The following is a 13,988-nucleotide window of genomic DNA, read 5'->3' as shown; positions in this document are numbered from 1 at the left end:
GAAGGAACAAAACAGCATCAGAAGCACAGAACCCAAGAATGGACTAACAGTTTACCAAAAGGAAAGGGACTGGGGAGGATGGGTGGGAAGGGAGGGATAAGGGCAGGGGAAAAAGAAAGAGGGCATTACAATTAATATGTATAGTGTGGGGGGGGCACGGGGAGGGCTGTGCAACACAGAGAAGACAAGTAGTGATTTTACAGCATGTTACTATGTTGATGGACAGTGATTATGAATGGGGATGTGGGGGGGGACTTGGTGAAGGGGGGAGCCTAGTAAACATAACGTCCTTCATGTAATTGTAGATTAATGATACCAAAATAAAATAAAAAAAAAAAAGAAAGAAGTAAACCACAATTAAAATAGGTGAGTAAAATAGGTGTGTGAGTGATAAGAAATTCCAATCTTGGGAACTGTAAATAAGAGAAATGTACATGGTGGTACAGTACACACAAGAGGCACCCAACTCAGAAGAGGAGGCTGGGTGTCAGCGAAGGCTCCCAGAGGAAGTGACCAAAGCTGAGAATGAAGAGCATATAGGCTTAGCTGGGCAAGGGAGGGAAGTGTATTTAAGAGGAGAGAAAAGAAAGAGCCAAGGCATCAAGGCTTCTGAAGATCATGGAACCTTTGAGGAATTGCAAATAGCTTGGTAGGGCAGAAATGAGGGTATATGCAGCAGAAAGTGGCCATGAAGCTGGAGAGGTAGGCGGCACCAAGGTAGGAAAGCTATAATGAGTCATCAAAGGATTTTAAACTGGCAACGGACATGATCTGATTTGTATTTTTGAAAGGTCATTCTTTGTGATGTGGATAATGGATTGGAAAGAAGCAGAATCAGAGGCAGGGAGACCAGAGAGGAGGATGTTGGCATAAGTAGGCAAGAAATGATGAAAGCAATGGGACTGGGGGCATTAGGAAAGGAAAGATTTGAAGACATTTCTAAGACAGAGCATATGGAATTAGTAACAGATCAGATTGGATTACAAAGAACAGAAGGGAGGAGTCCAGAAAGACTTTCTGGTTTCTGGTTTGAGCTATTTGAGCTATTATTCAGGGAAACAAAAATAGTCAGAGAAGTAGATTTCAATATCCTTTCATTTCATTTACTCACTCTTTCAACAGACATTTGTTAAAGGCCCATTGTATGCTGTGAATAGACAAGTGTATCAATGATTACAATGCCCTGTGATAAGTGTCATTGATAGAGGTATGCACAGGGGAGCAATTGAATAAATAAGTATGTAAGTCACACTGAAGAATTAGGGGAAGCTCTTGGAGGAGACAGTGCCCTATCTGAGCTTTTTAAAGAAATTGAGGGGAAATTCACATATCTTAAAATTAACCATTTTAAGTATATAATTCAGTGGCATTTAGTACAATCAGTGTTGTTCAACCATCTCCTCTATTGAGTTCCAACTATTCTGGGTTTTAAAGGGTGACTAGGAGCTTCTAGATGAAAAGGAGGTGAAGGAAAGCATTTTAAGATACTAGAAAAGCATGTTTGATGACATGGAGACCAGAAACAGCATGACTGGAGTGAGTGCAGATGGGGGAGTAGTGGAAGACAAGGCTAGAAAAGGCCAGTGATAAAAAGTCCAGATTTAAACTTGATCCAGAAAGCATGGGAAACTTTAAAGAATGCAAAGCTGAGACTTGATATGATCCAGTTTGCCTTTCAGAAATACTACTCTGGAAGTACTTGTGATGCTTTAGGTAAGGAAAAACCAGGAAGATGAGTTAGGAGACTTTATGCAGCAACCGAGGTGAGAGATAAACTCTGAAGCAGGGCAATCAATGGCAATGATAATGGAGGAAACTGAAAACAAGATACAATAAACATGCAGAATTCACCTGACTTGATGACTTATTAGACATCAAACCAGAGGAAGAGCGTAGGATGGTTCCCATCATTCTGCCTTGGGTGACTGGTCTGATGGTAGTGGCATCTTAGGGTGAAATTTTGGGGAAAAATGATTAATACAGGTTGGGGAGTTGAGTGTGAGTTACCTGAGATTCAACTAAGTGAAGGTCTCAGAGTCAGTTTAATAAATGGATCTGGATGTCAGAAAAGAGATCTAAGATACAGTGGAGAATCTTTTTTCTGTTGGTAAGTGAAGTCATGAGTTTGGATAAATTTGCTCAGGAAAAGTGTACTGAGAAAGATGAGCAGAGAACCTGGTACTAAGCTTTGGGAAGCAATATTTAAGTTGTACAAAGAGGACAGAGCTATATGGTTAAAAGATGTGGTCACACTGAGGTCAAGATAGAGTTTAGCAGCAAAGTGGAATGGAGATGAAAAAGGAGGGGTGGTGGTGATGTCAGGGTTCTTGTTCGAAGAGCTGAAGGATGAACTTCGCAAACGCTCAAGGTGGGAGAGCAAGGCAGAGGCTTTTATTTAGAGAGAAGGTAAGAGGGCAGAGCTCCTGGCTCAGGCCAGGAGAAGACAAGAGAGTCCTGGGGTGGTGCGTTGTCTATGGGTTTTATAGGCAGTTGAGAGACAAAGGGCTAGGATGTATACCTGCTAAGTGGTCCCAAAATGTTTATCTTTGAAGAAATTAAGTTTCTAATTAGTCTTCCTGGTTATTTATAAGAATTTTACTGCTCTGATTTCCTTTCAGGATAGCAGCTTCCTGGTCTGGGAGCATATCACTCAAGGCTGCCTGCTTTGCTCCCAAGGTGGGCGGGCTGAGTTACTGTCTGTTTGTTAAGAAACTTACTTTTTGGTTTTAAGATGCAATCTTATTTTCAAGATGGAATCCTTCCTGTTTTTACTATGCTGTTTTGGGCTTGCTTGCTACATGGTCCAAGTTGTAAATCATTTGTTTAAGGCTGGAGGAAGAAAAACAGCACCTGGGTAAAGTTAGAAAAATAAGCTGGGCCCCCCAACAGGCCAAAGCAAATCCCACAATGGATTATCTTACTTTGTTTTTTCCGGAGGCCCTCACCCAACTCTGTCTAAGCCCATGGTCCTTGTCTCAGTGGGAGGGAAATCTTGGTCTAGTTTGAAGGGAATCTGTGGGCCAGTGATACTGCTTGGACTATGCTATTGTCACTGGAGCCCCAACAGACCATACAAGTCTCTCCCTTTCAAAATATCCAGTTTATTACTCCATAAACTTCTTAGAAACAATTTCCCAAGTACATGCAATTTTTTTTCAATTTTATGTAATGAAGACAAATGTTCACCAATTATGGTTTATGTCCCCTTGAGAAAAGATTTTTAAAAATCCCCTGCAGTCTCCCCCTCCCAGTTCTGAGCCTGAAAGGTGTCAGTTCTTGGGTCAAAGGGATCAAAGAGAGGGGTTAGAAAGGCAAAACGAGCTGTCCTATCAAGGCAGGAACTACCTCCTTTTGTTTTTGGTCAAGAAACTCTCCTTCTTATGACCAACTTTTCACAGCTGCCCTCTCCTTCTGCTACCCAGGGCCAGCAAATCCTTCAGGTAAACCTGAGAAGGGCCCGTCGGTGGAAATATGTTTGTGTGGGGTCTCAGCAAGGTTTTGAATCTTAGCTAGATTTTGAATGCTTTTAGGGCAGAGACCATGTCTTCTATCTATATCTACAGAGCCTAGCACATAGTAATAGCTGCTCAGTAAACATTTATTAAACAAATATACTTTGTTCACATTCCCTACCCCCTCTCCCACTCCCTTGACACATGCTGGACAGAGCTTTACCTAGGAACTGGAAGACACTGGGGACCATCAGGCACAAGCCATCACTGTACAGGAAGAATAAGATGCAAAAGTAGAAACCCAGGCTACCCCAAGTGAAGAAGTGGTTTACCATCATCCACCAGGTTGTCTCCAGGGCAATCTGAAAAGCACCCTCTTATGTGCAATGCTTCATGAGCAGGGACTGCTCAGCCATCCCCCTTCTCCAACTCCATAATGGAGGATGCTTCCTTCCCACCTGCCCTCCCTCTCTTTCAAACAGGCTCCCCACTCAATCCGCTTTCCCCTACCACCACACCACACCTGCATTGTGACCACCCAGAGTAAGGAGGTCTGTACTATCAGGGAGAAGTACTGGTAGTCGGAGATTTCCTTCCCATCACTGCGCACTGAGTTGTAAACGGTTCCCATGGGGACAAAGAACAGCACGAAGGAACTGTAGATCCCATGCACTAAACACTTCACAGATTCTTTCTTGTTGAAATAGAGGTTGTGCTGGCCTGGCTCATACAGCTCTGGGAAACATAGGCTCCATGTTTCATTCACATCCTGGAAGCACCAGAGGGCAAGGAGGAAGGTTCAGGGTCTCTCCGTAGAAGGTCCCATCTCCATCAGAGCAGAGGCTTCTCCCCCCACTGAGTCCACTGCCAGGCTGCCTGGGAGCTTGCTTATGGATTACTTGAGAGGTGGAACCGGAGAACAGAGCAGTGACCTCAGACCCTCCCTAAAGTCCTACTCTCTAGGCAAGGTTCTAGGTGGTGGAAGAAAGCTAGGAGGTCAAGATGGTGGGAAGGACCTGGGGGCAGTTAGGATTGGGGAATTAAGAAAGGGGGCAGTTAGGATCAGGTGTAGGTGGAAGGGAGAACTGGAGCTTGGGGTTGGGGAGGCATTTGGGATATGAGTCCCCAGTTTTAAGTGTTCCTTAAGTTGAATATTCTTTGTGTCAAAAGTCAGTGGGAGGACAGGGGAAGCCAATGGGGATCAGTAAGTCTCTTGGAGGTATCTGTGTTCTGTGATGCTCCACCCATTCCCATAGTTACTGGGGAACTCAGTGAGAGGATTCTCTGCGTGGATGACACTGGATCATCTTCATCTCCTAAATCTGAAGCTTTAAATAACAAAGCTGGGCTTCTTTTGAGAGGTTGTGCATCCCTAGAATCAGATCATTAAAGATGGACAGGACTGTTGAGTGACACAGCCCATCCTTCTTGCTGCTCTGAGGCTGGCATCTACTTCATGGGGAATTTTCCTTCCTGCCCCAATGGAGACCAGGAACCATGATCCCAGGATGTCCTCTTACTATATTTCTCTTTGGAGGCTCTTTTTCTATTTGATGTGTCCAGGACTGGAGGTTGGGGTAGAAGAGGAGGGAGAGGTAGGAAACTGGGACCCTCAATGCCCAGGGAATTTTGACAGAGACGGATGGTATCCCTAGGCTGACTCCCTATGACTAGAGGTTACATACCCAGAGTCCCCTGTTGGGCCTTCAGAATCTCACCTAGGTCTCCCTGCATTGGTTTATCTCTTATTTCCACATGGATCTCCCCTTTCTTAAAGCCACTTGCCTTACCTAGTCTTGCCAGAATAACTCTATTTCCTTAGTACACAATTTCTATGTTCATCTCTACAAATATAAAATTGACACAGGGAAACTTGGATTTCTGAAATTGAGGATTATTCTCTGTGAGGAGGATTCTTATCTTTATCCCATGATACCTCTTCAGGTGATGAGCTTTCTTCCTTGCTCTAGAAACGATTCCATTTATACTTGACTTTATAAAGCTCAGTTCTTGCTGTCTGCCCCATTCTTGGAAATACTCCTCGTGGGCCCGGGGGCTTCAGTGTCAATGGAGAGGCTTGCTGCCGCTCTTACCTGGTCAAACAGACTCGAGCCCAGGACAGGGAGAGAGGTGCAGCCAGGTTGTAGAAAGTGATAAACCAGGTATCATAAACTAGAAGAACACCAAGGAGATTTCTTAGATTACTCTCTAAGTCCCAGATACCCTCACAGGTTCAAGAAAGCCCCCTTTGCCCTCCACCTACCCAACACCACACCAACCTAGAGCAGGACTTGGATTTCAGAAATCTGACTGAGAAAGCTGACTCCAGTCTTTATTCAATCCTACTCTACTTAGAGCCCTGGGTTCCAGGCTGGGGCAAGGCCACATCAAGCTCGTCTGTGGCCATCCTACAAGGTTGATTTGGGCCAGCCCTACCTACCGTGACCTGCACTGCCCCTGCCCACACAGATAGGACCCAGAGCAGCTGCTAGGGAATACTTGCTGAGCTTCTGTACTCCCACGCATTTAAGCCTCTGGGCTCTTTCATCTGCTTTGTGGCATTTAATAGCTTCTATAACACTGGACACTTTCTAATATTAGCAAACAGAGTAGACCCAAAGACCCTTCCCCAGCTGGGGGTTCCATCTTAGGGCCTAGAGAGGGCTCCTTTCCTTACTAGCCACAAGAGGTCAGCAACAGCACATACATACATACACACGCACGCCTACTCACAGACCGCCTGCCTGCTGGTGGTTGGGTATATACAGCTCCACTACTACCTGCTGCCTGGTCTGTTTCCCCTGGAGCCCCAGGCACCAAAGGCAGCAGGGCTCTCCCAGGATGACCGTTCCTGAGGTTGTTTCTCTTGAGAGACTCCTGAAAAGCTTTTCATAGGAAAAGGGATTCCTCACAGAATGTCAAAATCCAGGTGTCACTTCTCTCCACTACTGTGGGGCAAGATTTTATATTCAAATGTGCAATGAATTAATTAGTGCAACAATAGTGTATATTTGGGGCCGGGGGGAAAGGAGTGTCAGGGTAGGTTAGCAGAAGTAAAGGGAAGCTATGTTTCCAAGTATAGCTACAGTGAACACCATAATCAGCCTCTCTAGAAGACCCAGAGGCCCCTTGAGGCTCAGACTGCTCCGTAAAGATTACTTTGGATGTTAAAAAGACTTCCAGATCCAGGAACTTCCCTCCATTACATATGTTGGGAAATTCTAGATCTCTATAGTCGGGAAAATGTAAGATATTGTATAGGGGCATTCTGAAGGTAGGAGTCAAGGTCAAGTCAGAGCTGGGCCAGAAAAGTTAGGGTTTGGGAATCTAAGTTTCAGTGTAAGGTTAGGAGACGGGATCAGCATGGGTGAAGAGCTTTATGGATGGATGGCAGCACACCATACACTGGTCTCTAGAGGAGAAAAAGGTCTGAGCTGGCTAAATTGGGGGTGATTAGAGAAGACCCCATTGACCAGAGGGGAGAACATCACCTGACCTCTTACCTGTGCAGAGAATCCGCTGTAGAAGGCATACCAGAAGTTCACCAGGGTGAAGGCAAAGTTTTTGTAAAAGAAGTAGCTGAGAAACTTGCACGTGCAATTATAAGACCAGCGGCCATGGACCAAGAGTAGACGCTGAAGATAGTGGAACTGGGAGAAGGTGTAGTCACTGTTGAGCATGGCCTGCATTCCCTCCTGGCTGCTGATGCCAACCCCAATGTGGGCAGCTGCAAAGAAACCTCAGAAGCTTCTCAGTCACAGAGATTGTTTGCTAAGCTCCCAGCCTGGAAACTGTAAAAGGTAGGCTGAGATCATGTTGTAAAACCCCTTATTTTACATTTGGAAACACTGGTGGGCCCAGCTCAAAATAGCAGTTACTTAGTGGAGCCTTTTCTCCTTAGTGGATTGCCCCAACCCCAAACCCTACCTCCACCCCAGAAGCCAGAAAACAGCGCCTTCATCTGCACTTTGCTTGACTGCACGCAAGATGCCTTGCACAACAAGCTCTAGAAAACTGCCTGGATGGTTTCTGCACCTTCCATAGCCATTTGGGCTTTCTCCTGTTGTACAGATGCCCAGGTAAAAATTTCTTTTTATCTCTTGTCAAATCAATCAAAGATGCAGGATGGACGTCAATCTAACACAATATATAAACTACCTAAGTTTTTCTAAGGAGTGAAAACCCACCTGTTGGGAGGGGTAAGTGATATACGTATTTTGTTAGCCAGAGACAATTTCTTCAGGAGGCCTAAAGTAACTTTTTCTGGGTAAAGCAAGGATTATACTTGATGGAAAATAAAATTGAAGTTCCTGAAAGTTTTAATTAGTCTGTAGTAGTATAGGCTAATTCACTGATCTTTTGCTATGTACCTATTGCATTGTTTAATGGAACTGAAACTTCTAAGGCTCTCAACACCAGAGAAGTTCTAGAAGTAGGGAAGAGAGCAAGAACACTTCCCAGTATTAAAGTTGAGGCTGGAGATCTACTTGTATTTTCTGGGTGGGGAGAGAGGATGGACTAGACCTCTAGATGTTGTCCATATCTCATAGAACCACGTTGCTGGAGGCCAACAGCACTTAGCTGAAATGAAAACCAGTTTCAGCCATTTGCTTCTATTGGTTCAGAGCATTAGTAAGTCTATTATTCTCCTCCAGCCAGGGGAGTCAGGGCAAGCCCGTAGAACACCATCAGGGAGGAAAAGACCCTGCATTGGGCCGCACAGCTAATTCCCTGGCTGGGCAGCCCTGTCTTCTACCTAACGTTGCTCAGACCTACAGCCTTCACAAAAGGAACAGATTATGACTCCTGCCCAGGGGTCCTCTCTGTGGGCTTTGATGCCATGTCAGAAAGACGGTGTGGTAGTCACACAGCCTGTTGGGGAGCCATGTGTACCCGGGTGTTTATGAGTGTTGAGTGCATGAATCTGAATGTGTTTGCATGCCTGTGGATGTGGGCTACTGTATGCATGTACGCACAAGTGAGAATGCAGGTGTAGAAGAGCATAAATATACAATACATGATGTGCAGGAGTGTGAGCCAGCAATATAGTGCCACCCAGATCAGTTTAGCCCACAGAGGAAGGAAAGGGCAAGCCCATGGCTAGAGGCTACTGCCCTCTGACCCCTCACATGCCTTTGATCATGCTGACGTCATTGGTCCCATCCCCGATGGCCAGTGTCACCACATTCTTGTACCTCTTCACCATCTCTACCACCTGGGCCTTCTGAAGGGGTGTCATCCGACAGCAGATCACCCCCTTACACATGCATGCTGTTCGCAGCAGTTCCAACTCCAAGTTTCCTTCTAGAGCATGGGCCTGCAGTATCAGGACACATCCACATTTAAGGTTGCCCAAAAAGGCCCTCAGGACAGGACTTGCTTACCCCCTGCCCTCCATACTTTCCTGTATTTCATGGTTTAGGTATAATTGCTCCCAAGGTGCTCCACTCCCAAGGGAGTTTTAGATATCCTCACATCTAAAAACTGGTCAGGGTGTCTCACCAGGTCAAATCAAATGTGGCCTAGTGACTTCTTGGAGAACCTGATTCTGCTCACTTCCCCCCTTCCCTTAAGTGACAGGCCACACCAGTGGTGAAGAATTTGGATAAGGAAAGAATATGCCCTTGGCTTCCCTTTCCTTGTCATTCCTGCCTAGGGAAGGCTGCAGGAAGGTGTCTGCCAGACAAGTGCATGAAAAGGTTGACTCATGGAATAGGGGAAGGGTCTTGACATTTCCCTAAAGTGGGTTGGACCTAGGAAAAAAGTTCCTTGGAAGAAGAGAACTGGGCTGTAGCTCTGTGTCACCCACCAGACTGTAGCCATTGATGACCAAGCCATAGTTGCCACTGGGCACCTCCTCAGGTATTTTGAAGGGTATTTTTGTTTTCATGGTGAGATAATTGTTTACTGGGTCTGATTCCAGCAGAGACTCGGGTTTCATCTTGTTCCTTGCTGACCTGAAAGCCAAGAGTAGTGGTTAGTGTCTTACCTGAAGCCCCAGAGTTTAGGAAGAAGAATGTATCCCAGAGCAAAAGTGGGCAAGGACTTAGAGAGCGTCTCTGCAAGGCATCGGCTGGGACAGCAGACCTGCCTGCCTGCTGAGACCTGCCCCTGCCATAGGTCCGACAGTCTGCACACCACACTTCGCCTCCCACATGCCAAGTCTCCGAGCCCTAATGCTTCTTTATAAAATTCTCTCAAATATTTTAGATTTTTGGTTTTCCCCTTCTCCATTTCTTCTCTGTTCATTCTGGTAATGTGGGGGCTGTAACTGGGTGAGGAGATGGGTGGGAAATCTTCATGGATGATGGTCCAGGGATGGGCAGTGGCAGTTCTCCCATTTGTACCTGAGTTCTTGCCGAACAGTCTCATCATCCTTGTCTTCCACAATGAACATCCCATCCTTTTCATCCTCAAATATGCTACGGGCATAGGCAATGTTCACAGCAGTCTCTGCAGAGAAGGGAGAATGCAGGTGGCTTTTTGGCTGGGATAAGGTCTTCTCAGTGTACAGGTACACAGGTGCTGACAGTGGGCTGCAGAGCCCATGCGTCTACATTTGCATGGATGGGGTCAAAGTGTATTTTTCAGGAGTCTGTGGAGACCATATTCAGACATCCATAGGAGACTGCCTACCTGGTACAGACTTGTGAGTTATTTATCAATAATTAGGGTCATTCTAGTTAGCTTTCTCTACAAAGCTTTACCCTGTTTCTTACAGCACTCCCAGTCTGTATCCACTTCTCCAGGCAATCACGATGTACTTCCCTGACAGCACTGTGCCCATTTCTATGCTAGACTTATGAGGGTCTTAGATGTGTTTAGGTTGTAGTCCCTCCTTTACATCAAGAGATTTGGAATTTGGAATTAATTCACACTAAGGAAAAAACATTTTCAAAAACTATGTATTGAACTCTGGCTACAAATGGTATCAAAATTCAGAGGAAAGGTTGTAATTATAAAAACTTTCTTGGAGGAAGGACTTGAAGGATGAGTAAGACTATTTTAGGGGAGGAAAAAAATATTTCAAATGAGGAAACCACCCAAACAGAAGCCCAAGAGTAGGAATTTGTTCGGGACCCACTGAAGATAACGATCACATTAGGATGGAGATAAGGATACGTAGGTGGCAACAGATTATCAAGGCCTTGAAGACCAGACTGCAGAGTCTGACTTTACCATGTGGAATCGCTGGAAGTACCTGAACAGAGGAGCAACATCATAAAAATAATACATTTTAGGAAGATTACACTGATGGTTATATGTAGGCTATACTGATATTCATAAGGGCAAGAGACAGAACAGTTCAGAAGTTTTTGTAGAAGTACGGCCAACGGGACAAAGGCTGAACTGGGGTGGTAGCATAGCAGAGAGGACTGGTCAGAGAATGAATTTTTGGAACAAGGGCATAGTCCAAGACAGCTCTGAAGTTTTTTAGCTTGTGAGTACCTGGATGACAGAGGTCATCTCTGATTGATTCATCTCTGTGTCCTCAATGCCTCATACTGCATCTGGCATAAAATATATACTTAGCAAATTACATGCAAGATTGGAAGTGAAGGTGTCCTATAAGGACTTGACCTGGGTTATAAAGTATTTGTCAAATAAATGGCTAAGAAAAAAAGAAGAGGCATAAGGAAAAGAAGAAATGGCTAAGGTGGGCAGGGGAGTGATTGGTTAGGTGAGGGGCTCCTGTTTACCTTGTTTATCTCCAGTTAAAATACACATTTTAATTTTGGCTCTGTTCAGGGGGTGGTTATCTCAGGTACTCCATACTGCAGCTTGTCTTCTATGGCTGTGGCCCCTAACAGCTTCGAACAGAGATACAGTGAGTGAGGAGAAGGGAGAGAGTCACAGTATTAGTGCTACCTAATGACTCGTTGGGCACCTCTGCATTGTTTATAGTAAGTTGGCTCTGTCCTGGCATGAAGACCCCGACAGTATAAAACTCAGCGCTCTCCCTCTCAACAGATGTAGGTTTCAACCTCACGCTGAAATCAGACTTAGAAACACAGAGCATCAGGGCCCAAGGAAGGAAAAGCCTTGCCCAAGTCCTACATAAAGCCGAGTGCTACTTCTGAACCGTCTAGTTCTCAGTACACTTTCACTTCTCCCCTGCTTCCCGGTGCCAGATAAGGGACCCCTAAATCCCACTACAGTTTTTCTTTCAACCTTACAGGAGCCTGGGTGAACTTTTTGTTTGTACCTACTGGGGCCCTCTGCGGTTCTTCAAGGCCTTCTCCTGTACGAGATTAGAAGTACTTTGGTCCAACTCCATACCTTCTTTCTATATCCCAACAGTGCTGACCACAGGGATGGGCACCAGGACTGAGTGTGAGGACCTGACAGATGGACAAACTACTGACTGATTTCTGCTAGGCCTCTACAAGGACGTACTAGAAATACTAACCACAGGACTGACTATGGAAGGAGAGGTATGACCTTTGGAATTGCTGAATTTTCCCACCTGTTACCAGTGACTTTTCTTTTTATAGCACAGCCAGCCTGTATTCATCTGGTCAAAAATGTTGGTCTTTTCTCAGTACGAAGGTCTAACCCACCAGCAAATTCTGTTGGTGCTACCTTTTAAAAATGTAAAAAATGTGACCATTCCTCACTACTTGGGCTACTTCTGTCTGTTCTAAGCCACCATCATTTCTCATCTGTACTATTTCATCTATCTTCCGATCAGTCTCCCTGGGTCTGCACTTGCTCCCCTATAGAATAATGTCAACAGAGCGGCCACGGTGACCATTTTTAAAGCTGTCACATAGTTTCTCTGGTTGAACTCTTCAGTGGTTTTTCATATCTCACTGTAGGTCCTTGTACTGGCCTATTAGGACCCTCTGATACTTCTCTGTCTCTTGTCCCTTCATTCTCTCATTACCCTGCACCAGCCACGCTAACTGCCTTGCTGTTCACCTAACGGGTATGGCCTGCTCCTGTTGCAGGGTCTTTGCTCTTGCCATTCCTTCTGTCTGAGAAGCAAATCTGCCAGAGATCTGCTTGGCTTGCCTCCTTCTTCAGGTCTCTCTCACAGTGAATCAAGCACCTTATTTAAAGTAGCAGCTATGCTCTGCCCACTCCAAAACACACATGCATATGCAGATACTCCCTAGCTGTCTTGTTGGCTTTATTCTCTCTCACAGCACTTTACATATGTGACCTCTTTGTCTTTTTTGTCTCCTGCTATATGCTCAGGGCTTAAAACAGTGCCTGGCACATATGAGGCCCTTTATATGTTGAATGAATGAATGAATATTTTGTCTTGATCATGCCATCAATGATCTGTTCATTATTCAGATTCTTATTTCTCCCAGATTACTTAGTTTCTGTGAGCAGCTTTGGGATAAGAAATACTGATAGAAAGATGAAATTAACAACCACTACATTTTAACATTACTTGCAGATTTCTAAGAGCCAGGATATCCTGAATCAGTCTGGATTCCAGAGAGGCTGAACCTTACTGATTTGCTGGAAGCCACTCTCAGAGCCCTTGCTCAGTCTGCTGATTGCCACCCCTCATCCTGCTCCCAATCTGTCCCTGGCTTCCTCACGCTAACCATCAAGTCTTTTTCGATCTCTTCATAGACATCTGATATTTTATTTTCCTGATTCTCCAATGACAGGCAGGCTTCACTGTGCTTCTTGCTCCAGGACTGGAAGAATGCACCGTCCAGTTCTCGGTAGGCCACCATGAAAGTCTGAAGGCCTTCAGTGGCAAAACCCTGGAAGACATTTGTGTGCACTGAGTGGCCCTGGGCTGGGTGAGGACTGAGTTAAGGAGGTGGCACACTAACCCCACAGGTCCCATCTGCCTGCAAAATAGGGTTTTAATGGTTAGTGCTATGGGGCTAGTGTTTAGCCTAACCAGTTAAGTTTATGGTTTTGGTAAGGTGTATGGGGAGGATAGGGTTACAGTTAGAGTTAGGGTCAGGGTTTAATGTGAGGCTGAGGGCAAGATTGAGGTTTACTCCAATCTTATCCAATCTCAAACCCTTTCAGTGATTTCAATTCTATTTATCTCTCAGAGATTGCCAATAACCTTACTGACATTCACTCAACGTATTTCAATTCCAGTCCAACAATTCCAATTCACGTGCTAGCCCACTTAGTTGGGCCCAGACAAAAGCCGTTTAAAACAGGAGTAACAGTTCTGTTCACTATCATTCTGATAACAGACAGCATAAAGACACAATTATTCATTCATACAGGCCTCCTCAGCAACTGCAATCCCACAGAGACTCCTGACCCTCCCTGAATTCAGTAACTCCTGATGGACTTACTGAGTCATGCTTAGTGTTCAGTTGTATGGTTGCTTTCAAGAAGCTGTGTGGTGCTTAATAGGGAAACTACTGGATCCAAAAAAGGCAAATACAGTAGAATTTAGGAATCAGATTTTAAGTATACCTACCCATGCCCTTGAAAGAAAATTAACAAGAATCAATTAATGAATGTTCAACCATCTATGGGAACATTCCCTGAAGTAATCGGCTTAACAGATGACTTATAAATGTGCTGATAAAAGTACAGCCT

The 13,988-nt window shown here is 45.0% G+C and overlaps 1 protein-coding gene across 1 annotated transcript in view; it reads right to left on the bottom strand.

The window, feature by feature from the left end:
• The window catches only part of LOC118913979 (phospholipid-transporting ATPase FetA-like), a 36,441-nt gene extending 22,695 nt beyond the window's left edge, over window positions 1-13,746 (bottom strand). The window contains 12 exon segments of the mRNA XM_057499407.1: window positions 3,634-3,814; window positions 3,976-4,221; window positions 5,546-5,586; window positions 5,589-5,624; window positions 6,949-7,179; window positions 8,586-8,769; window positions 9,262-9,409; window positions 9,800-9,905; window positions 11,153-11,203; window positions 11,206-11,263; window positions 13,016-13,226; window positions 13,739-13,746. Coding sequence (XP_057355390.1) covers window positions 3,634-3,814; window positions 3,976-4,221; window positions 5,546-5,586; window positions 5,589-5,624; window positions 6,949-7,179; window positions 8,586-8,769; window positions 9,262-9,409; window positions 9,800-9,905; window positions 11,153-11,203; window positions 11,206-11,263; window positions 13,016-13,226; window positions 13,739-13,746 — 1,501 coding nt within the window.
• Window positions 13,747-13,988: the final 242 nt, after the last annotated feature.

This window comes from Manis pentadactyla, chromosome 3, assembly GCF_030020395.1.
Source record: "Manis pentadactyla isolate mManPen7 chromosome 3, mManPen7.hap1, whole genome shotgun sequence".
In the NCBI taxonomy this organism is placed as follows: Eukaryota; Metazoa; Chordata; class Mammalia; order Pholidota; family Manidae; genus Manis; species Manis pentadactyla.
Note: the sequence above shows the minus strand (reverse complement) of the source record. Positions and strands in the feature narration are given on the sequence as shown.